The sequence below is a fragment of the Myotis nattereri genome (assembly GCF_964212035.1).
Source record: "Myotis nattereri genome assembly, chromosome: 8".
Classification (NCBI taxonomy): domain Eukaryota; kingdom Metazoa; phylum Chordata; class Mammalia; order Chiroptera; family Vespertilionidae; genus Myotis; species Myotis nattereri.
Window position 1 is genome coordinate 14,077,757 of NC_138083.1, and position 25,644 is coordinate 14,103,400.

At 42.8% G+C, this 25,644-nt stretch overlaps 1 protein-coding gene across 7 annotated transcripts in view; it reads right to left on the bottom strand.

Moving 5' to 3' along the window:
* SYNDIG1 (synapse differentiation inducing 1) overlaps positions 1 to 25,644 on the bottom strand; it is a 123,866-nt gene that overhangs the window by 55,472 nt on the left and 42,750 nt on the right. For all 7 annotated transcript variants that reach the window (XM_081097803.1, XM_081097809.1, XM_081097804.1 and 4 more), the window contains one exon: positions 11,588 to 12,153. In XM_081097803.1, coding sequence (XP_080953929.1) covers positions 11,588 to 12,067 — 480 coding nt within the window. In that variant the 5' untranslated portion in view covers positions 12,068 to 12,153. The remainder of the gene's footprint in view (positions 1 to 11,587; positions 12,154 to 25,644) is intronic.

Genomic DNA, 25,644 nt, shown 5'->3' on the forward strand with positions numbered 1-25,644 from the left:
TCTTCCCTGGCGTATTTTAGGTCCTGATGTTTCCCATTCTCTCAGCTCTGTGAGCAAGGGCTGCAGGCTGCCTTTTCAAGGATAGGAAGCTGTGCTCAGCTGTGTGACTTAGTCTCCCTCAGGCCTCACTCATCCCCACAGTGCCTCCCTCTGGGCCACATGCTGCTCTCCTAATCCCCCCTGGCCTTCTCTGCTTGCTAATTCTGGAGAGCACCTACTGCTCGGCTTGAGGGAGAGAGCAGAGGAGCAGCGAGCAGGATGGTACAGCCGTGGGCCTCGACTCGCCCAGGATGCAGAGGAGTCCAGGCTGCCGCCTTCCTAGGAAGGCTCGGGTTGCAGGAGCACCGCCTAAGAAACACAAGGACGAACAGGCAGGTGTGTCTGTTCTAGAGTGTTCCTGGCAGCACTGTTTAAAAACAGTACAATTATAAAAGAATTCTACGCACCAGGCAGGTACGGGAGTAGTGGTGGGAGACAGCAGTGGCAGTCTGGCAGGGTGTCCTGGAAAGCTCTGAGAAGTGGCATTTGAGGAAAGCCCTGAATATGGTGAGAAAACGAAAACTGATGGCATGGCTGTTTATTGATTGCCCAGGGAAGGTGTTTATAATAAACTAGAGGCCTGGTGCACAAAATTTGTGCACTTGGGGGTGGGGGGCAGGAGGAGGTATCCCTCAGTCCGGCCTGCACCCTCTCACAGTCCAGGAGCCCTCAGGGAATGTCCTACTGCCCTGGAAGTGGGAGAGGCTCCCCCCACTGCCACCACCGCTGTGCTCACCAGTGTCTGCCCAGCTTAGGGCTTCTGGCTGAGTGATGCTCCCCCTGTGGGAGCACACTGACCACCAGGGGGCAACTCCTGCATTGAGTGTCTGCCCCCTGGTGGTCAGTGCACGTCATAGCAACTAGTTGTTCTGCCATTCCGTTGTTTTGCATATTAGCCTTTTATTATATAGGATGGAGTGAAAAACCGGGGTATAAAGTGAATGTATCACAGTTCCTCCAGGACGCCAGGAGTTAGATGCTTCTGAGTGGAGGGCATATCATTAACTTCTTTCATTCTTTTTGCATGTCTGGGTTTTTGTCTTTTTCTAAAATAGGCAAGATGCATTTGGCAATGAAAATTATAAAGGGACAGATGTGCTCATAATGCAGAGCCCTCCACCATCCCTCTGTCCTCACAAAGAACTCTGTGGAGTACGTTTTCCTGAGACTCAGCCTGGAGATATCGCATGGCATGCGCCTGGTGCTCAACGAGCAGCGGGCAAAGCAGGATCTGAAGGAACCCAGCACCACCTGAGGGCGGGCGCTGAGACGTGGGTCACCCACGACCCCTGGTCCCTTGGACCTGTCTGACTGAGGATTGAGCTCAGAGGCCTCAGAGCTGCCCAGGACACCCACATCTGTGCAGACTGGTGCAAGCAGCCATAGCCACATGGAGCCCCATAAACTTAAATGATCTCAAATCAAATACATCTAGTTCCCCAGCCACATTACCATATGCCAGCACTCAGTAGCCAGAGGCTGTTGGTGCCTCTCACAGTGGATAGCACAGATTGGCAGCATTTCCATCATCTCAGGAAACTCTGTTAGACAGTCCTGTCTTATGGGGTCTGATCCCTATTAACTCTTGCCCCACTCTCTCCCACCCACAGGGAGCTCTCTGCTGCTCCTCCAACATGCCGGCATATGCTCCTGCCCCAGGGCCCTTGCACTTGCTGTTCCTCAGCCTGGAACTCTCTTTCCCAGGTAGACACATGAGTACTTTTCTCACCACATCAGGGCTTCACTCAAATGCCACTTTTCCTCAGAGCTTTCCAGGATATCCTGCCAGGCTGCCACTGCTGTCTCCCACCACTACCCTCGTACCTGCCTGGTGCATCCCTTTGATCCCCAGGTGGTGTTTACTATCTGAGTCCCTTCCTCTAAGCACTAGGAGGGCAGGAATCTATGCATGTTTTATTGGTAGCTATATCCTAAGTGCCTACAATGATGCCTGGCACACAGTAGGCACCTAATGCCCCTGTCAAATGAGTGAAGAATTCATGTGTGCCCTCTGCCAACACTGACAGCACCGACTGACGCAGCAGAGCTCCCAGAGTTTGTTCAGAGTGCCCTGGGCTCCTTTAGGCTTATCGGTGCCTATGAATGCACCGTCTTCAGCCCTTCTGCCCCACCGCAGCTCCTCTCCTTCCCCACCTAAAACGCCTTCCCTGTGTATTCCAGGATGCACACCCTAGCCAGCCATTCAGGTGAGACGGCAGGGAGGGTGGGGAAGAATGACGATCCCATCCGGTTCAAGGCTGTCTTACTCAGGGCAGCTGATGAACAGAACCAAGGATGAACCATGGCCAGCATGCAGGCAGGTGTGTCTGTCAACCTGCGTGTGCTTGTCAGCCGCATGCTCGATGCTCTATGGTCTTGGTAGCCAGCATGCAGCATGGTATCTTGGTCTACATCAGAGTAGAGAAGTGTGGGGAAGCACCTTTGATATCCCAGACAGGTCAATACCTAACAGAGCTTCTACTGCCACAGAGGAAATAACTCCTAGTGAGCCCTGTTGGCAAGGCTAGTGTCTGGGTTTTGAGCCCTGGGTTTCTTTTTTTAAAAATATTTTTATTGATTTCTGAGAGGAATCATGCTCCCTACGGGGGATTGAGTCCACAACCTGGGCATGTGCCCTGACTGGGAATTGAGCTGTGACCTCCTGATTCATAGGTTGAAGCTCACCCACTGAGCCATGCCGGCCAGGCGGGCCCTGAGTTTCTTACAAGGCTGACACTGGGATTATCTTCCTTCACCTGCACCATTAGGGTGGGCCCCGAAGATCCCCTGGTATCCACTTAGGGGTTTTATTTGGGCAGCCTGGCTATGGACGACTAGGTGAAATCATCCCAGCTTTCCCCCACACCTTGAAGCCCGCTGGCCTCTCCTTTACCCAAAATCAGATCAATAAACACCACAGATGTTTCCTGAGGACCCTCTCTGTGTCATGCGTACATGGCTTGCAGATGCAAAGAGGTATAGAGATCTGGGGGTTCAATACTATGAAATGCAAAGAAATCATATTTTAGTTTCTAAACACATATTACCCTAAATTACTGTTAAATTATTCCAGGAATATAATTTAGTTTCTCCCACTAGGTAGTAATTTTCGTGTAGATAGAGACTATTTCCTACACTGGCGCGATGGAAGCAAATCAAGGCAACAAACCCCTCTACTGCAAGACTGAAACTGTCTCTTTGGGGCCCCTTCTAAAGAGCTCCTCTGTTGAGCATGTTGTACCTGAATGGGCCAGGTAGACAACAGGACAAGGAGCTGGAAAGAGGCCCCCTGTTTTTCCAAAAGTGGTGTGGATTTGGGGATTCCTAGGGAAAGTTGTGTAGAAAAGGTGGAAGGAGAGGGGAGGTGGAGAGAGGGGTCGGGGGGTGTCTTGGGCCTGGGGCACAGCAGAGGGTGTGAGTCAGTGAGCTACAAGGCTCCAGGGACGGTCTAAGGCCTGGGGCCATCCTTATTCTTCACCACACGGGTAGAGGCCATCCTAGAAACAATCCCAGTGCCTGTCACTCCCTCCCAGTGCTCAGTGAGGGCCAAGGCATTTGAGTTCACAATTCTGGAATCAGTCGGCCAGGACAAGGAGCAAAGCATAGCACGAAGCCAGCCCTCAGCCCTTGCTGCAGCCTCTTTCAAGTACGTAATGCTTGAAGCACGTGCTCTGCAGCCCAGCCCTCTCCTATCCTGCACTGAGATAGCCCAAAGCAGATACAACAAGATTTTCCTCAGAAACACTCAATAGTCATCCCCCCTACTCATTTCTGCCATGGAATACTCTGCAGCAGTAAAAAAGAAGAACCTCTTACCCTTTGGACAACATGGAGGGACCTGGAGAGTATCATGCTAAGTGAAATAAGTCAGTCAGAGTAAGACTAGTACCACATGATCTCACTCATATGTGGAATCTAAGTTAACAAAATAAACTGACGAAGGGAGTGGATCCAGAGACATAGAAGCATGGAACAGAGTGCGGAATCTCAGAGGGAAGGCGGGGGAGGGTGGGTGGGTGGAAGGTAATCAACCAAAGACCTTATATGAATATATGCATAACCCATGGACATAGACAATAGGTGCTGAAGGCCTGGGGTGGGGGAAGGGGTGGACTGGCAGGGGTCAATGGAGAAAAAGAGGAACATATGTAATACTTTCAACAATAAAGAATTATTGAAAAGATAATCACCCCCCTGAACTAGCACTCTGGATTATCATAGGAAGATGTATTTCACTCCTTATTCTAATTCCTAAAAGCTGGGAATTCAGTTATTCTTTGTGAACCACCTCTCCATTCATCAGGCAAGTAAAAACAGGAACACGATTTCCCAACAAATATGTGTTTCTAACTGCAGCACATGTGAGGTGTCTTCAGTCGTAGCCATCTAGATCTACCCCGCTCCGTGTGCCCGGAAATGGGGAAAACACCACTTGCTTTTGGTGGGTCTGGTCTAAACAGTTGTTCTCCGTTTGCTTTTTAGGGGACATCACGGAGAGCATGCTGCCTCTGGCAGCGTCATGTGTCACTTTAAGAGGGGCACCTCCGTGCTATAGCGCACGCAGCGGGCCTGGGGCCTCTGTGAAGGGGGGATGAGATCTATAGCCCGAAGTTCCAAACAGCTTCACCTCTTCCCCTTTTGCGTGTTTGGTTCCCAGGAGAACTTTTGTAAAGCAAACGTCTTACAACTAAAAAAGAAAAAAAGTTTGAAAATATGGGAGTTAATACATCACTTAGAAGTAAACTTTTTTTTTTTTTTTTGCCTCCTGGTAGTATCTGGTACAATAGTCCCTAAATGAGTTTACATTCCTTGAGGAAGGAGATATTTTTAGAAGATACTAATCTGATTAAGAGCTTAAATATAAAATTTTCTAAAGATGGGGGGAAAAATAAAGTTAACTCAAAGGGAAATAAAATACAATACCAGTGTCTTGCATTTTCCAGAATGAATGCAATCCAGTTCCTATGGCCCATAATGCTGAGATTAGGAAGTACAAACTACCAGTTATAAAAATAGTCAGGGATGTGAAGTACATCAGAGTCAATGATATCATAATAACTACATACATGCCAGGTGGTTACTAGACTCAGTGTGGTAATTACTCCATAAGGAGTATAAATGTCTAATCATTGTGTTGTACACCTGAAGCTAATATTGTACATTTATTTATTTACAATTTGCCATTTTTATTGAATTTATTGGGGTGATATTGGTTAATGAATGTATATAGGCTTCAAGAGTATAATTCTATAACACATCATCTATATATTGTATTGTGTGTTCACCAAAGTCAACTCTCTTTCGTCACCATTTATCCTCCCTTTACTCTCTTCTACATCCCTAAACCTCCCTTTCCCTCTTGTAATCATCCTATCACCCTACTGTTGTCTGTGTCTATGAGTTTTATTTTCTTACTCTTTCAAAGAATGTGCACTGATTAAATTGGAATTGAGGGTATCAGTTTTTATCTATCTATCTATCTATCTATCTATCTATCTATCTATAAATAATATAAAATATATGTGCATGTAAATGCATACTGTTATGTAGATATGTTTATGTATATTACCAGCTCAGTCTGCTGAGAGGGCTGAGATACAATGACACCGCCACCTGTCCCAAGTAGCAATGAGGAGACTCAGTAGTCATATGTTGGTTTCTGAGTGCAATTTCTTCAACAAAACGAGCCTGGGCTCTTTGGAGCAATGGCTGATTTCGGGGCTGGGGATGGCAACAGACAAGATACATTTGGAGCAGCTTGCCGTAGCAGGAAATGATGATCACAGCTGATTAAAGAATGATGAGCTACCGCAAAGAGGCACAGAAGCCAACTTGAAGGGGCCTTTCCTTTCCAGTAAAACAAAGTGAGTAACAGAATAAATATGCAATACACATTGTGACAGCAGCCCACTGAGTAAAGTAAGAATCAATGGCCAGCCTGAAGCAGAGTAATAAATAGATAAAACAATAAATATGGGGAGGAATAACTCTTCCTTGTAATGGAATGCCAACTAATACATATAGAAGGAACTATAGAGTTAGAAATTTGATGAAGAATGGTAAAAATAGTAGGTGAACGGCTAATGGAACACATGATGTGTTCTCCCTACAAGTACCTTTCCAAAAAATACTTACTAATTGCAAAGAGACACCATCACTTGGCCAGTGAGAAACTTCAACAAGTGATAAAATTACCACCAGGAGGAATGGGGCACATTGACACCAAGGGCCTCCTGAAGGTACCAGCAAGGGCATTGCACCACCTACGTGTTGGTCCTGCCAAAAATGCAGTCACCTGAATCCAATCAAAGGAACCATCAGACAAAACTAAATTGAAAGCTGTCTGTAAAATAACTGACCTGCATTCTGCAAAAGTGTCAAGGTTGTGAAATACAGAGAAGATACAGAGAAAGTTGCAAACTATAGAAGACTAAAGGGGCATGAAAATAAAATGCAATATGGGATCCTGGGCATATTTTTTTCTTCTGCTATAAAAACTATATTGAAATAATTTTTTAAAATTTGAATAAAGTATGCCCATTAGGTGATAGCATTAAACAATTTTAATTTCCTCACTTTTATAATTGATCTTGTTTTTAGAAAACGCATGATTCCTTTAGGGAAAAGGAATTTCATGTCTGTAACTTACTTGCAAATAGCTCAGAAAAACATGTATATTGATGGGAAGAAAAAGCATATATGATAAACTATTGAGACTGGAGAAAAGTAGGTGACAAGTAAATATATAGGAGCTCTTTGCACTGTTCTTGCAACATTTTTATATGTCTAACATTATTTGACACATGTCATTTTAGAAGGAAAAGCTCACACTTTAACTTGAATTTTTTCCTTTGAGGATTAAGCATTGCATACATTTTTTCCTTCTCTTTTCCATTGTGCTTCAAATGGAAACACTTTGAGCATCATGGCAAAAAAAAAAAAAAAAAAAAAGGATATGCTAATAACCTGTTCATCTCCACTGACCTTAGCCTACTGTACCTATTCAAGGATATGGATATGAAACATATGGGTATAACAAGTGAGAAAAGAATGATGGAGACATTCAGGAATTTCTTTTACATTTTCAATCTAATAACTATTCCAAACTTTTAACTGCTGGTGGATATTATATATTGAAGCTGATTTTCCAGAAACTCTTACTAAAACTAAAAATCCTTTGTTGGCCAGCTTGACCACTTAGGGGACTGGAAACATCTATGTACAAGAGAGGTCTGTGGATATATGTTTTTTGGCTAATGCCTGCACCTTCATAAGTAACACACAGACACAGACAACGGTGCGGTGATAGCCAGAGGGAAAGGGCTGGGGGGCTAGGTGGAGGTGGACAAAAGCGGGGGAGAAGGGATGGAGAGAGACTTCGCTTGGGGTGATAGGCACATGATGCAGTGTGCAGATAATGTTTCATTGAGTTGTACACTTGAAACCTGTATGGTTTTGTGAACCAATGTCAACCCAATAAATTCATTTTTTTTTTAAAAAAAGAAGAAAGAGGCCTAACTCCTTCCTCCCCATCATCTCCAAACAATGGCCTATTTCACTCTTAAGATATTCAGTTTAATGCTGTCCGGATTCTCTCTTTCACCATCTCTGACAATAGGCCCCCAACAGGCTCTGTGCCTCCCTCCTGTCTCACCTCCATCTCCCCTACACACGTGTCCCACTCTGCAGCCAGAACAGCTTCCAAAAATATGGATCTGACCGTGGTTCTGCTGCCTGAAACCCCTCAGTGGTTTTCAGTAGCCATCAGGGTGTCCAGCAGCCTGGCCCGTGTGGTGCAGCACAGCAGTACCCTGAACAGGCCTAAAGCTATAGATGGGCCTGGGCTCTCTTCCCACACCCCACCTCTCCATAGGGCTCTTTCTCATCACTATTACTTGTCCATCCTTCCTGTCTTGTAGTTACTCACCTAAAATCCAGCCTCCCTTAGCGGGCTGGTAAGCCCTCAGTGATGGGACCCTACTTCTTTTAGATCAGCGGTTCTCAACCTGTGGGTCGCGACCCCTTTGGGGGTCGAACAACCCTTTCACAGGGGTCGCCTAAGACCATCGGAAAACACATATATAATTACATATTGTTTTTTGTGATTAATCACTATGCTTTAATTATGTTCAATTTGTAACAATGAAAATACATCCTGCATATCAGATATTTGCATTACGATTCATAACAGTAGCAACATTACAGTTATGAAGTAGCAACGAAAATAATTTTATGGTTGGGGGTCACCACAACATGAGGAACTGTATTAAAGGGTCGCGGCATTAGGAAGGTTGAGAACCACTGCCTTAGATCCTGTCTCCAAGACCTCACCATGATCCACAGGTTTTTTTCGATTCTAACTAGTTAGTGGTCCCTGCAGATCTAGGTTGGATGCCTCCATGCTTTATCTGCTCACAGGTCTCCTTGGACTGAAATTCTCCCACCACCTCCCCACAGTCCTTCTTGGCCAACAGTCTGGTTCTCCTCCTCAAGGTGCAGTGCAGGAGCCCCATCCCCTCCCTTAGATGCTCTCAGGGCAGACTGGGAAGTCCATTACAACTCTCTGTTATGGTGACATTGCATTTTTGTATCTGCTTCCTAAACTGTATGCAGGTAAGCAGCATTTCTACTTCTGCTTTCAGCAAAACACCTCAGACCTTAACAGAGTGGACACTTCACAGAGGCTTTTGAATGGAAGCCAAAGCCCTCTCCCAACTTTCTCAAAACTCTAGCATTGCCAGGGCTCACACCCTTCTCTTCCCCTTAACAGGTGCCATCAACTGCCTGAAGGTCTCCTTGTATAGACTTTCCCACTCGAACCTCTCTCCACAGCCTGTCAATTGGTTTTCAGCTCCATGCATAGGGATTGCTACATCACTTTTTATTTTTCCATTTCTGAATTTCTCTTCTAAAACATCTCTCTCTCTTTTTCTCTTTTTCTCTTTCTCTCTCTCTCTCTGACTGGCTTATTTCACTTAGCATAATAGGTTCTGGGTCCTTCTATACCAGGGGTGGGCAAACTTTTTGACTCAAGAGCCACAATGGGTTCTTAAACTGGACCGGAGGGCTGGAACAAAAGCATGGATGGAGTGTTTGTGTGAACTAATATAAATTCAAAGTAAACATCATTACATAAAAGGGTACGGTCTTTTTTTTCAATAGTTTTATTCATTTCAAATGGGCTGGATCCGGCCCACAGGCCGTAGTTTGCCCATGGTTGTTCTATACTGTCCCAGAAGGTAAGATGTCCTTCGTTTTTGAGGCTGAGTAGCATTCCATTGTGTAACTAGACCACAGCGTTTTTATCTACTCATCTACTGATGGGCACTTGGGCTGCTTCCAAACCTTGACTATTGTAAATAACACTGAAATGAACATGCAGTACATGTAGTCTTTTGAATTAGGGTTTTGGGTTTTTGGGATATATTCCCAGAAGTGGAATTGCTAAGTCATAAAGCAGTTCCATTTCTAATTATTTTAGGTCTCTCCTACTGTTTTCCACAGTGGCTGCACGAATCTGCATTCTCATCAATAGTGCATGAGGGTTGCCCTTTCTCTACATCCTCAGCAGCACTTGTTGTTTGTTAATTTACTGATGATAGCCATACTGACAAGCTTGAGGTGATAGCTCATTGTGTGTGTGGTGTGTTTTTTTTAATTCTTACCTGAGGATATTTTTCCATTGATTTTTAGAGAGAATGAAGGAGAGAGAGAGGAGGGGGAGAGAGAGAGAGAGACAGAGAAACATCAAAGTGAGAGAGACACATCAATTGGTTGCCTCCTGCATTCGCCCTAACCCTGGCCGGGGATGGAGCCTGCAACTGAGGTATGTTCCCTTGACCAGGAATCAAACCTGTGACCCTTCAGGCCACAGTCCAACACTCTAACCACTGAGCCAAACCAGCCAGGGCTCATTGTAGTTTTAATTTGCATTTCTCTGATGATTAGTGGCCTTGAACATTTTGTCTATTGGCCACCTGTCTGTCATTTTTGGAGAAGTGTCTATTCTGGTCCTTTGCCCATTTTTAAATTAGATTGTTTGTTTTCCTGGTGTTGAGTTGTGTAAGTTCTTTATATATTTTGGAAATTAATGTGTCATTGGCAAATATGTTCTCCCATACAATTTATTTCTCTTTCATTTTGTTGATGGTTTCCTTTGCTGTTCAAAAACTTTTTAGTTTGATGTAGTCCCATTTGCTTATTTTTTCATTTGTTTCCCTTGCTGGAGGTCATATGTCAGAAAAAAATATTGTTACGAGAAATATCCAAGATTTTTTCATTTATATGTGGAATCAAATGTACAAAGTAAACTAACAAACAAAGTTAAGACAGACTCACGGATGCAGAGAACAGTATGGTGATTGCCAGAGGGAAAGGGCAGTGAGGGGAGGTAGGAGAAAGTAAAGGGGGTGTAAATAGTGATGGAAGGAACTTGACTGGGGGGGTAAACACACAATACAATATACAGATGATGCATTATAGAACTGTGTACTTGAAACCTGTATGATTTTTTAACCAATGTCACCGCAATAAAAAATGAACATCTCTCTCCAACTGCTTTTTTTACCTCCAGTCCTGATCATTCTGGTCTTATTGACCCATCAATCCCTCATTATTTCATTGGACTTCTACCTAGTTCGGGCCCCATGGGTGTGGGTCTGATTCTACTCCAAACCTCCTCTTTCTTGCTCTCTCCAGCCTCCACCAGAAAATCTGGCTCTTCTTTCTCTGCCACTCATGTCCTGGAGGAATGTCCTCCATCTTCAAGGCAGTGAAATTCCTTCCTTAAGCTGGGGCTTCTGCCTCTTCATTGGCAAATGCATGGCTTTTGTTCAGATCTGGGAACAAGAGAACCTCCCACTTGGGGCGCTTCATCGAAGGAGAAGGGACAAGCTAAACCGGAGGTTGCTGTGCATGTTACACCACGCCAATGTGCATGTTTCTAAGAATGTAATCCGACCACCCTGACCTGCTCTCCAGTCTAATGAAAAAGTGACTCTTGCGATAATTTAACTTCCCTTCTCTTAAGGCTACCAATTCTACTACTCCTTCCAGCAGGTTTTAGCTCTACCAATGAGCCTTCAGTAGAAACGTTGGCATGCCAAATTAAGGAAACCATGCACGTGTGGCAGCAAAAATACTTCCCAAATTGTCACCACACACGCATTTCTAGCCTTTTGCCGCCCTAGCACCACATGTCCCTCTCACCTTGTTCACTTTGCCAATGACCCCTCTTTCCTGGGGGTGGGGTGTTAGCGGGAGTCCCCAAGTGGCCTGCTGGTGCTGCCAACCTTTAAGTCCACCTGTAGGCCCATCGCCACAGCTACTACCTGAGGGCATTTCTGATGAGAATTCCTGCTGAAGCCCTCACTGGTCTTAGTCATTTCGTCTCTCTCCACTCCTCCCATCTTCCGCAAACACTAGAAAGTTTAAGGGGCACCCAAAATGTTTCAGTTTCTCTGCATTTTATCACACTAGTTTCATTCCCTAATTTTTGCCAGGCTCTCGTGGATTCCCACCAAATCACCACATCCCATTCCCATCTGACCTCCAGATCCTGAAATTCCTCTTCCTCCTCCACATCATAGGAGAGGGTGTGGATTTTGATGTCATCAGCTGAGAGGTCAATGAACTTCCCATCGGGGTACTCCAGACTCTCTCTGGTGGGTGACCGGTCCTCAATGAAGGTGGTCTCGCAGCAGTCGGCAGCCATGCCATCCCCCCAGGAGCGCAGCATGCCCTCGGAGTAGAGGATGATGTTAGGGTGGTAGTGGGACTCCACCGACTGCTGCAGGGTGTTGGGGTCCAGCAGCTGCTGGACCGGCTCACTCCTGCCGCTGTCCAGGGTGGCTGCTGCTGCACTGCCCAGCAGCCGGCAGTTCTGGTACTGGGGTGCTGGGTAAACGGACACCAGGCCATCTCTGCTCTCAGCCATGAAGTTCCTGGTGTTAATTAAGCCATTCCTCTTGCCAGCATCGTTGATCTTACTGTGCTTCAGCATGTTCTTCTGTTCAATGATGCCATCCATGGTGCTCTGCCTGCCCAGCTGGGTGTCGGGCTGTGGCTGCAGGGCTGGGCTTCAGGGTCACACTGGCCTCATGGAACCCATTTCTCCTGGAGGAGAAGAAAACAGAGATGAGACAAGAAAATCACACCTGAAAAAGAGCTCATCACCCAGACCCTTGTTCTCTCAGGTATACCAGTCAGCCAGTACGCACCATGGCTAGGAGAGGGAGATGAGAGTCCAGCCCTACCAACTCTGCCAGTTTTATATTTTTAAGATTTTTTAATTGGCTTTTTTTTAGAGAGAGAGAAAGGGAGAGGGAGAGAAAAACACTGATGTGAGAGCGAAGCATTGATTAGCAGCCTCTTGCATGCCCCCAGCTGTCTCCTGCACACCACCTACTAGGGATTGAGTCCTGAACCCAGGCATGTGCCCTGACTGAGAATCGAACCAGAAACTTTACAGTCCACTGGACAAGGCCCAACCAACCAAGCTACATGGGCGAGGGCATCTAATCCACCAATTTTAAAAAGGCTTTATGAGAGCAGCCAGCCAGAGTAAAGCAGAAACTGATTATCTGCATCTCTATAAAGCCTGTTTCTAAAAAGGACTCTGCAGAAATTGGAATCACTGCAGCTCTAGAGAAACCTGTGATGGGCAGCACTCATCCCGAATCTCACAGGTAAACCCAATCTCATTAGCATCAGACTGGTCCTCAGGAGAACAAGGCTGTACATCTGTAATAGAGCTGGACTCTTCCAGGTCCATGGCTACTCATTCCAGCAAGCAACACACACCCAAAAAAGAAAGGGTTTAGATAACATCCCACACAGATTAGAAAATAAATGACAAGATCATACCATTGTATTGTAGATGGACAAAATTCCCCAACTGAGGAAATACATGTATATTCTGAGGTAGGTATTAGAATTAGCTCAACACACCTGCCTACCGGCCTTCCAGCATAGTCCCAGGAATCAGCCAAGAAATTTCTTTGCCTTAATGGTGCTCAACTTAGAAAAATATCTATATATTAGGGACATAATTAAGAAGTCCTCCAAATTGTTTCTCCCTAGATTGTGTTTCTTTCTAGGATTTCAAATGTTAAAAAAAAAAAAAAAAAAAAAGAAGAAGAAGACAAGCTTGAGATTTTTGGAGCTAAAGAATGAATTTCCTCGGGTTTTTCATCTTTGCAAGTTAACTAATATTCAGGAAAATATTCTGTCTTGTGGGCTTAGGGTGCTCTGGCTTTCTATGAGATTCAAGCACTTTCTCACATTATAACTGTTTTACTTGGTGGTAGTTATCGGAAGTTACCATTTCAGACTGTCTAAAGGAGAAGAGATAGAGAGGACACCTTGGTGACTAACTGGGAAATAATATTTTAGTAGAGTTGACAAATGACCAGTTGAACTACAGTTTATGCACTGAGAGATCGGTCCTATTATTAGTGTTATACTGTGTCAAACTGAAGAGAGGTCAGAAACATACTTCCACCTCTGCTCACACAGCACAGAGTAGTTTGCTCAAATTTAAGTATCTGAACAAGATATCGTGAGCATCTGCAACAAGCAAGGCACACCATGTGTTTGAGCATCACCTCTGTGCTTGATCATCTTCCAAGCTGGCATCATGTGCTTATTGGGGTATGTCTGGTCCAAACACTACAACCAGATGAGGGGCCCAGCATTGAGATCAACCCAGTGGCTTCTCTATTTTCTTAACTTTGTTAATCTTCCTCCTTCCACAGAGAAGCCACTGGGTTGATCTCAATGCCGGGCCCCTCATCTGGCTTGTGATCTGCAGGATGTACTATCAAGACTAGAATAATTTACTTGAAGTCGGTTCATTCTCAGACTTAGCTCCTTCCACCCAGATCCACTGTAAGCATCTTACAAAGGATACGCGGTTCAAATCTCACCTCCTCAATGAAACCGCCTGCTCTTGCTCAGCCAGACGAACCTCTTCCTTTTCTGTGCCATGTTTCTCTTACAGTTCCTGTTGCATCCTTTTCTGCCAACACGGCATCTACTACTGTCAGCCTCCTCCTCCAGCCCCTGCTCCTGCCCAGGAGCTCCATAAACCAAAGAACCAGTGCTACCTTTCCCCTCTCTAGTGCCCATTATGCAGCAGGCACTCTGTGAAAGTGCTGACATAAACAGTATCGTCTTTTGTGATACCCATAATCCCTACTTAGTGATCTCCTTGCGCTGCCCAAGCCCCAGATGTGAGAGGCAGGCACAGCTTAGGTCTCTCTATAGTTCGCTGCCCAAAGTGCCCAGTGAGAACTGGCAGCATCAGCACCCCCTGGAAGCTTGTTAGAAATGCAGAATCCTGAGCACCCCCTGGAACTACTGAATCAGAACCTGCATTTTAACATGAGAACAAGCGATTTGTCTTCACGTTACAGTTGAAGGGGACCACGCTAGGGTGGAAAGAGCAAGTTTGGCCTGTTGGACAAGTTGACTCGAATTTACAATAGATTATTTACATTATTTTTAAAGTATTAAGTAAACATATCAAGCAATTGCATTCTTAAATAAATATTTTCTTCTTAAAGTGAGGTTTTCCAGCTTTGAGTATTATAAATTATGATTACATCTGAAAGAAAGGGGTTGGAAGTAGTGGGATTTTATTTTCGTCCCTGCATCATGCTTCAGTATCTCTTTTAACACACACTGGCTTGTCGTATATAGACTTCAACTGCATAATTCCTCTTAACCCAATTCTTCTATGTTTCCTTCTATGCACTCCTCCCTCATAAGCTTTTCTTCAAGCCCCAGCTTAGCAGTTCAGAGATATAGTGGAGAGAGCATGCCCCCAATGCTGCCACCGGCTGGGTGATCTACCAGCCCCCTCACCATTGCCCTCCGGGGCCGTACCCAGTGACTGTTGTTCTTCTAAGGCTCTTCACAACAGATATATCATCATATAATATTGGTTATACGATATGACAAATAACACTTCGTTTATTTTGTATTTTTCCTCTCAGCCCTTGATACTCAGAACCAGTGGCTGTGATGAGGAAACCCTCTCACTTGGTCCTTTATTTCTGCTTGAACAGCTCTGCTATGTCTAGGATGCTGCCTTGTGTTGACAAAACGCTTTCTAGGCTGCAATCACAGCTCAGCTCCTGATCCCATCCTCGGGGTGTGGCTTTGGCGTCTGTTCCTGTGAGTCTGGCAGAGGAAGCTGACTGAGTGCATCGCCAGCCAATCACACTCCGCCTGATGTTTTCCCAGTGCTGGCAGTGGGGAGAGGAGAGGTGAAAAGGGGCCCCCTTGTCCCTGAGCGTGATCCCTCATTACTTCTTCTTCTCGTGTTCTTGCTCAAGGAACCCTCCTGCCCACAAGTTTGGGTGAAAATGGGACAGGTGCCCTGCAATAATAAGCTATTGATAAATACATATTTCCAGGGTCTCTATCAGTAACTGACTATGCATGGGAGAAAACAAAAGGACAGAAAGTAGGTATGTAACATCTGCACACATTCTATATCGCACAGAAACACATTTTTCTTTGCTTTGAGACTGTCAATATACTATATATGGCACTACATTGAGAGTCAGGACACCAGGGACTTAGCCTTAGTTTTGCTACTATGTGTCTATATGATCTTGGGAAAGTTCTTTATGAAAGTGGAATTTTTTTAAAATATGTTTTTATTGATTTCAGGGAGGAAGGGAGAGCGAGAGAGAGAGAAACATCAATGATGAGAGAGAATCACTGATTGGCTGCCTCCTGCACGCCCCACACTGGGTGAAAATGGAATTATTAATACAGTAGTTGAGCAAGAGCATTAAGGTCCTTGCAGCTCTGTGATTGGTAGGTCCTAGGCACAAGTCTTAAGGTTTTATGGAATTAAGATATCGCTTTCACTACAGGGTGGTGAAAATCTCATATTGTTCCAATAGGCTAGGTTTCAGTTCAATAAAATGTGTATTTATCAATAGCTTATTATTGCGAGGCACTATGCTAGGTGCTTCCTGGAAATAATAAGGTGAGTTCCTAATATTAAAAATTGAATCAATGAAAATAAGCAATATTAAAACATTGTAATAGTAGTTAAACGTGAACGTATCGCGAAGACATGCCAACATGAAACTGAAATCTAGTATTTCAAAATGAGCTAACAGGAATTGAAAAAAATGTAAAAACTGGGAGGGAACAACACAAATCAGAATCGGGAAAGAATCAGAAGCAATGTAATTTGTGAATAGAAAAAGATGTGAACAGAATTCAGGAATTAGAAATAAAAGAGAAAGTAATTTCAGAAATCAAGGCTAGACCAGGAAGGACAGAAGAGTGAAAAAACACAGTGGATCATACCTTAAAATAAGTAGGACATGGAAAATAGAAAGCTGCCTTACATTTTTAAAAATGAATACTTAAATTCATTTGAAATTCTAGAGTAGACAAAAGTGTTGTGATGTGAAAGCCATCAAAATACTGACTCAGGTGAGAAGGACTATTTTGAGGGAAGAGGAAGAGGGAATTTTCCGAGGTGATGCAGATATTCTTTATCTTGGGAGAACTGAAGTTATGTAGACATATGCATTTACCAAAACTAATCAAATTCTAACACTAAATATGTATGCATTTAGTGTGCTAAAATATTTTGAAAAAGTGATAAATATAGAATAAAGACAAAGAAAGCACAATATGCACATAAAAGGAGAACTTAGAGAAGAAAATAACTAATGGATAAGAACAAGTACTAAAATGATGATTTCTATAAAGCTTCCTGGATATTCATGGTGAAAGGGTACCATAATTACCTGGAAAAACCGACTCAGTATGACCAACCAAAATATCAATTATAGTAAATCTGCTAAACTTTAAAGAAAAACAAACAAACATAAAAACAAAAACACCCCACTTTGGTTATTTGGGGTTGGGGGACCCCAAAAAACCTGTGTCACTAAAAGGGTAAGAAAATCAGATTGTTATCAGACTTGTAAACAAAAAAGCTTTATAACAAGCCAGTAAAGTAAAGTACTGAATAGACCCAAGGCATTAAAGTGTGAGTCAAGTTTTTATATCTAGTCAAAATGATCTTCAAGGCTATATGTAAGCTGATATGAAAGAACTGAAGGAATATTATTCAAATGCGGTTTTCCTGTGGAATCTAAATGAATATAAACTACAATCAAAATGACCAGAGAGACGTTACATAGGACAGGTGGTTTTCAATGCCTACTAGTATGACAAAAAGAAAGACCATGGACATTGTATTATGCCTTCTGATGGAAATTCATGCCATCACCCATGAAATCTTCCTGCCAAAGCAAACAAAACAAAATACAACGTTATTTTAATCAAATATTTTATATAACTATCAATTATAGGAAATTCACAGGAAAGAGGAACATGTCAAGTGACATCATTGGTGTATGCAACCAAGTAAATTCCAGAATGTGGAGAACTCTACAGAAAAAATAACCCAGACATTGTGATTAAGAAACAAAGTGAGAGAGAGAAAGAGTCTATAGGTTAAATAGATGTAGAAGACACAGTAATTATATATATATGTATGTGTATATAAAGATATATATATCTTTTTTTAATCTAATTCAAACAAATGAACTGAGATTTTTCATATGGATATAGGTTTGTACATGTACATACATATACATTCATATATATGTACACACAAACACATATACATACATACTTATATAGAAATGTCTCTAGATTTATACATATATCCTTATACATTTCTATCTTAAGACATTGAGGAAATGACATTGCTGGTGGATAGCTGATGACACTAATAAATAAGTTCCTATAATTTATTTAGATATTGTTAATTTTGAGGGTATATGTTGAGAATTAAAAGAAGAGCTACCTATTTTAAGAGTTTCATATTAAAGTGTTTACAGATAAAAACATGCTATGATATCTGGATTTGTTTAAAAATCATCTGGATAAGGAGGAGGAGTGGGTAGGTAACACAGAAAACAAGACTGGCCTTGGGTTGATAATCAGTCAAGTTGGTACCTTGGATCTATTATGTAATTCTCTTTATTTTCATATCTGCTTACAATTTTCTATAATAAAGTACTTTTAAAAAATCAACAGGTGCAGATGTGTAAGAAAAACATTCCAGGCAGAGGGAACATCATGAAACAAAAGCAAAGAGGCAGGGACATTGCAGGTTGCATTTAGGGAAATTCTAGGGGTAGGGAGCTGGGAGATAAAGTTGACGGAGGGGAGAAGCCTTACTTGGAGGGTCTTGAAGCCAATTATAGATACATTTACTTTAGCAAATGATGGGGATGTTGAAGAAAGGCTCCTTGAGTGGAATGTGATACTCACAGGTGGGTTTTTGGACAGTGCGGGGAATGGTTATAAGAGGAAGCACAGTAAACACTAGTGACCTGGCGCAATGAGGCACAGTGTCCTCCTCTAATGCTCAGCTGGGTGCCCTGTAGGAACCTGTAGGGCAGTGGTTCTCAACCTTCTGGCCCTTTAAATACAGTTCCTCATGTTGTGACCCAGCCATAAAATTATTTTCGTTGCTACTTCATAACTGTAACGTTGCTACTGTTATGAATCGTCATGTAAATATCTGATATGCAGGATGGTCTTAGGCGACCCCTGCGAAAGGGTCGTTCGACCGCCAAAGGGGTCGCGACCCACAGGTTGAGAACCGCTGCGTTAGGGTGACATGAACTAACAAAGCACTAGTTATGATTCCTTTGTTTTATATATTTTATCTCTGATAAATGCGTCATAAAGAGGCAATCTGAGTGGCCACGTCAGTGGCTGGAAGAGTACACAACCAGCACCCCCAATGCTCTTGACACCAGATAACAGAGGCCTTCCTGGGGGACAACGGTGGCTGGACACCCTTCTGGAAAGCACTGCTTCCACAGCGAGTACTTCCCCTTTACTGATGGGTCCTGCAGGGGCAGGCAGGCAGGAAGGCAGGAGGTGACGAACTCGGGTGCACTGCCTGTCCCTCACTCAGTCATCTCAAGTACAACCACTCTTCCAGGTTGTGTGCGGTTCTCACTTTCCAGAAGACTGTGTTCTGTCTGGATCACCTGGGTGTGAATTATACACTGGGTTTCTAACACTGAGGTGGCTGTGTGGACTGAGGCCATCTCCAAAATGCCGAGGAAGAACTCCTGGCCAGGTGCATAGTACTCACAGCACAGCCCCCGTGACCTGGGCACACTGGGCTGGATCCTCTGAGAGTTCGGGCAGCTGGTGGCCTTGCTAGCTTCGGACTCGCCAAGTCTCACAAGTTGAGCACTAACTGCAGCTTATTCACAGAGAGCCTGAGGTTCTCTGATTTGGAGGCAGAGCAGGGGGCTCGTCCAGAAGGAGGTAAAGGAACAACAGCTGATCCTGACTACTGGAGCTACTCTGGTCAAAGAAATGAGGATGTACTTGAATCTGTTTGTGAATAATTCATGGGAAAAATAATTATAAACAGCTCCCAAGGTTGAGGAGCCATCCAAGAAGAGAAAAGCAACCAAAATAGGTAACAATGAAGAGTAGAGTGGTGTTGATAGGACAGTGGGGAGCAGGGCTGAGAATAGGGTTCTTGGTGCCCCCACCATTCTTGTTGCTTCTGATGTCATTAAACCTAATTTAGAAACCACTCTCCAGAAGAAAAAAGAAAGAAAAAGAAATCTCTCTCCAAACAGCTTATCCCTTCAATCCTGCTCTACCAGGAATCCTATTTTTTGAATATGACAGAATTAAACATGGACCTATCCATGTAGAAATCAGGGTTATATATTACAAGCTGCATTTTTCTCAGACTTGTCTCTAATATTTAATAGACGCTTTGCTCTGAGAAAATAAACTAGAAAAAAACTTAAATGGAAGTTTTGGGAACCAGTGTTGTTAAGTGTAATAATTCCCAGACAAAGGCATAAACCAAGTAAAGACAAATGAAAGTACTAAAACCTTTCATATTAGTTTTCCTTTTCTTTTTCTGAGCCTGTGAACAATTCTAGATTTTACAAAAATCTCTCCTGCTCCCCCCAAATCGCTCATTTCCCCTCTCCCCACACCCCTTCCACTGGAAGACTTAAAGGTCTGCACTGCTGGGCTTAAGATTTGTGTGTGTGTGAAGTGGAAATAATTTTACAAAGTGGTATCTAATATCTGTACCTGTGTGTCTGATTAAAAACTTCATTTGCCAAGTTTTATGCAGGAACAGTCACATTTAGCACAGAACCTTCAGAGCAGTTTCTCCAGTTAGAAACAGAATAGAGCAAACTACGCAACTGGTGAGGAAAATTAAGCGAGTTAGCAGATTAGTTTAGCCTGGATGCTTGGGACGTGTGACAGGTTAGATTGCTCCTGACATGTTTAATCCTTTCTTAACTCATTTAAGCAAAGCATTAGGAGGGCACTAGGTGCTGGGTCCTCCCTAAACCCCAACACTTTTAGAAGCCTTTTGTGTAGGCGGCAATACTTCCCTCCTGGAAAGCAAATGATATACTGTATGTACTTCTGCCCAAATCCGAATGTTGAGAAAAAAGCTACTAGCAAACACTCGTTAAAACAATCGAAATTTGCCTTTAGCACTAACAAGTAGAAGAGCCTGTGATTTGGTAATGGAGATAGTTAATGAAGCATTAAGAACCAGATTAGTTATTAATATTTAACATTTAAATGGCACATTACAATTGCAAAATGCTGCATCCGGAAACTTATCACTGTTGGTGGCCTGGTCACAAAGCCAACCAACACTTAGGCTAAGTGAGCAAGCCTTTGTCATAGTTCCTCCAGAAATTCTAAATCGGATTCATCAAAGGTCAGAGGAGTGCAGAAAAAGTGCTGTGGCATTGGAAATGAGAAAACCTAAGTTATTAGAACCATTGCTGCCTGTGCAAGTTGTAGTAACTTCTTCTAGCTTTGAGTCTCCAACTCTGTTTTAAGGAAGATGCTGTAAGAGGAAGCTTCTTTTTTTTTTTTTTTTTTCTCATTGATTTCCCAGAGGGAGAGGGAGAATTAGAAACATCAATGATGAGAGAGACTCATCAATCAGCTGCCTCCTGCATGCCCCTTACTGGGGATCGAGCCTGCAACCATGGCATATGCCCTGACCGGGAATCAAACTGTGACCTCCTGGTTCATGGGTCGATGCTCAACTACTGAGCCACACTGGCTGGGCGAGGAAGTTTCTAGGCCCATATAGGATCTCCATGTTCACCTTTACCAGTTCTGTCACTTTCATTAGCTTTACAACCATCACCGCTACCAACATCATCAATCACCACCACTACCTTCAACACCTTCACCACCACCATTATTCCCACCACTAGCACCACAACCAGGAACTGGCAAACAATGGTTCACAGGACAAATCTAGCTCAAAACCTGCATTTGTATAGCCCGCAAGCTAAACATGCTATTTAAGTGGTTGAAGAAGAGAAGTATATTCCAAGACACATGAAAATAAGAAATTCAAATGTCAGTATCCATAGATAAAGTTTTATTGAACCACACCCATATCGATTCCTTCACATATGCCTATGGTGATTCTGCACTACAAGGGCAGAGTTGAATAGTTGTGGGAGAGGTCATATGGTCCGTAAAATAGTTGTTATCTGTACCTTCACAGATAAAAATAACTAATTCATGACCACGAACCCTTCCATACCATCACCACCATCACCACCACCACCATTATACCACCACCGCTACTAATGACACGACGACCATCAGAACAAGTACTGCTTCCACTACCATTGCCATCAACAGCAACGACACCACACTCTCACCCACGCACACCACTCCACGGCTTAGAGATGTGGAGGCTTCACATGCAGTCGAAAAATTCAGTGAGGAGACCATAAATGTGGACACAGACTCAAACAAAAGTCTTCCTCCCACCACTGAGTGAGACAGAAAGCCTGGAAAGTATCCTTGTTTCTAAAAGTCCTGTGGGTAACCTGTTATTTTAGGAGTGTGCTGGGGTGACTTCATCTCAGAATTTCTAATTATAAGCCTGGACTCACACACACGTCAGTGTGCCTTGAACAACACAGTTGAATGCTTAGTGCAGAGTGTTTTGGGCTGGGAATCCCCCAGCCCTAATTCTTACCAGAAGCAAATGCAAAATCTTTCTGGCCTCAGGATATTTCCATAGATAATGATATAAAAAAATGTGAGTTTGGAATTAAACATTTTAGGAAATAAGCCACCAAGTTAGGTAAAAAAATGACTGAAGATACTGACATTATCAAATAAAGGTTATAAAATAAACATGCAGAATATTTTTTAAAAGGAAGAACTTAGAAGTCAGAAATAAACAAAATACATTTGTGAAATTAAAACCTCAATGCATAAATTGTCATTTCTGGCATTAAAGTTGACTAGATGCTCTGATGGATTCTTTTACTAGAAAATAAGATTATAGATCAGAGCACACTTTTAGACATTGCTGGTGATGGAGGAAAATTGTCAAAGATTACCACCATCCCATACAAAGATTACTGGAAAAGGTAGAGTTGCATTGATTTAGAATGCCAACAGTAACAATGGCAGTTAGTTAGACAGCCTTGGTAGAGACACAAGATTAAGAAGTTGAGACTGAATCCTTATTTTCTGCTAAGATTCTTTAGGAAAATGATCTCAAATTTAGGCACGCTTTAGAATCACCTAGAGGGCTTGGTAAAATGTGGATTGCTAGGCTTATCCAGCAGAGTTTCTTTTTTTGTTCATTTGTGTTAAGTCATATGGTATTTGTCTTTCTCCATTCACTTATTTCACTTAGCAGAATACCCTCTAGGTCCATCCGAATTGTTGTAAATGGCAAGATTTCATTCTTATTTGTTGCTAAATAATATTCCAATGTTCTTTATCCATTCATATATCAATGAATACCTCCGTTGTTTCCATATCTTGGCTATTATAAATAACTAGAGGCCCGGTGCACAAAATTCATGCACAGAGGGGGGGGGGGATGTCCCTCAGCCCAGCCTGCTCCCTCTCCAATCTGGGACCCTTTGGGGTATGTCCGACTGCTGGTTTAGGCCCGATTCCACAGGATGGAGCCTAAACTGGCAGTCAGAAATTCCTCTCACAATCTGGGACTGCTGGCTCCCAACCACTCACCTGCCTGCCTGCCTGATTGCCCCTAACCGCTTCTGCCTGACAGCTTGATCACCCCCTAACCATTCCCCTGCCAGCCTGATCAATGCCTAACTGCTCCCCTGCCAGCCCAATCACCCCCAGCTGCCCTCCCCTGCCAGCCCGATTGCCCCAACTGCCCTCCCCTGCAGGCCTGGCCACCCTCAACTGCCCTCCCCTGCTGGCCTGGTTGCCCCTAACTGATCGCCCCTACTGGCCTTATTGCCCACAACTGCTCTCCCCCGCCAGCCATCTTGTGACCACAAGGGGGTGGCCATCTTGTGTGAGGGTGTGATGGTCAGTTTGCATATTACCTCTTTATTATATAGGATGCTTCAATGAGCATAGAGGTGACATAACTTTTTGAATTAGTGTTTTTGTTTTCTTCATATAAATACCCAGAGATTGTATTGCTGGGTTGAAAGTAGCTCTATTTTTGTTATTTTTTTTCACATATTTGAAATTTATAGGCAGCATGCCTTATCTCCTTATCTAGGAGTAAATGTCTTTATATTTTTAATTTTATTTTTCAATTACAGTTCACATTTAATATTATTTAGTATTAGTTTTAGGTGTACAACATAGTGGTTATAAAATCATCTACTTTACAGAATGTTCCCCCCGATATTTCAAGTACCCACCTGGCATCATTCATAGTTATTACAATACTAGAGGCCGATGCATGAAATCTGTGCAAGAGTAAGCCTTCCTTCCCCCAGCTGCTGGCATCGGCTTCCCTCGCAGGCCCGGCTTCATCCAGAAGGTTGTCCAGAAGGACGTCTGGTCTAATTAGCATATTATGGTTTTATTATTATAGATTAATGACTATTTTCCCGATGCTGTAATTTACATCATGTTACTATTGTGTGATTACCAATTTGTAGTACAGTGGGGCCTTGACTTACGAGTTTAATTTGTTCCAAGACCAAGCTCATTAAGGAGCTTGTTAACTCAAATTACTCTATCAACTCAATGCAAAAAATCGGCCGAGAGACAGCTGGTATCTCAAAAAACTTGTTAGTCGGGACACTCGTAAGTCAAGGCCCCACTGTACTTGATCCCTTCACCTTTTTCACCCAGACTTCCATCACCATTTACCAGCCCTTACCCTTATCTACCTTCCCCACTTCCCTTTCCCTCAGGTAAGCAACAAACTGTTGTCCATGTCTATACTCTTGTTTGTTTGTTTTTTTGCTTTTGCTTAATCTCTTCAACTTCAACTTTTTCACTAAGTCCCCCAAACCAGCTCCCGTCTGGCAGCTGTCAGTCTGTTTTCTGTATCTATGAGTCTGTTTCTATTTTGTTAATTTATTTTGTTCATTAGATTCTTCATATAAGTGAAATCATATGGTATTTGTCTTTCTCTCTCTGGCTTATTTGACTTACCATAATACTCTCCAGGTCCATCCATGATATCACAAAAGTTAATATTCCTTCTTTTTTTTTTTTTATGGCCGAGTAGTATTCTATCATGTAGATGTACCACAACTTTTTAATCCACTTAATACTGATGGACACTTGGACTGCTTCCAAATCTTGTCTATTGTAAATAATGCTGCAATGAACCTAGGGGTATATATATGCTTTTGAATTAGTGTTTCAGGTTTCTTAGGATACATGCCCAGAAGTAGAATTGCTAGGCCATAAGGCAGGTCCATTTAATTTTTTGAGAAAACTCCATACTGTTTTCCACAGTGGCTTCACCAATCTGCATTCCCACCAACAGTGCGTGAGGTTCCCCTTTTCTCCACATCCTCGCCAGCACTTGTTGATTATTGATTTATTGATGATAGCCATTCTGACAGGTGTGAGGTGATATCTCATTGAGGTTTTAATTTGCATTTTTCTGATGATTAGTGACTTGGGGCATCTTTTGATATGTCCATTGGTCATCTGTATCTCCTCTTTGAAGAAATGTCTATTCAGGTTCTCTGTACATTTTTAAATTGGATTATTTGTTTTTTTGGTTTTGAGTTATATAAGTTTTTTATAAACTTTGAATATTAACCCCTTATCAGATGTATCACTGGCAAATATTTTCTTCCATTCAGTTGGCTGTCTTTTTATTTCCTTGGTGATTTTGCTATAAAAAAACTTAACTTTTTTCTTTTGTTTCCCTTGCCCCAGAAAATATGTCAGAAAAAAACAAACACAAAAACATTACTGAGAAAAATATCAGAGATTTTACTGCCAATGTTTTCTTCTAGAAGTTTTATGGTTTAAAGTCTTACATTTAAGTCTTTAAATCATTTTGAGATTATTCTTGTATATGGTGCAAAAGGGTGGTATAGCTTCATTTTTTGCATGTATCACCAATTTTCCCAACATTTATTGTATACACATCACCCCATTGTATGTTCTTGCCTCTTTTGTCATGTATATTGACCATATAGGCATAGGTTTGTCTCTGGGCTCTCCATTCTGTTCCATTGATCTATGTGTCTGTTTTTATGTTAGTACCATGCAGTTTTGATTACTATAGCCTTGGAGTATAATTTGATA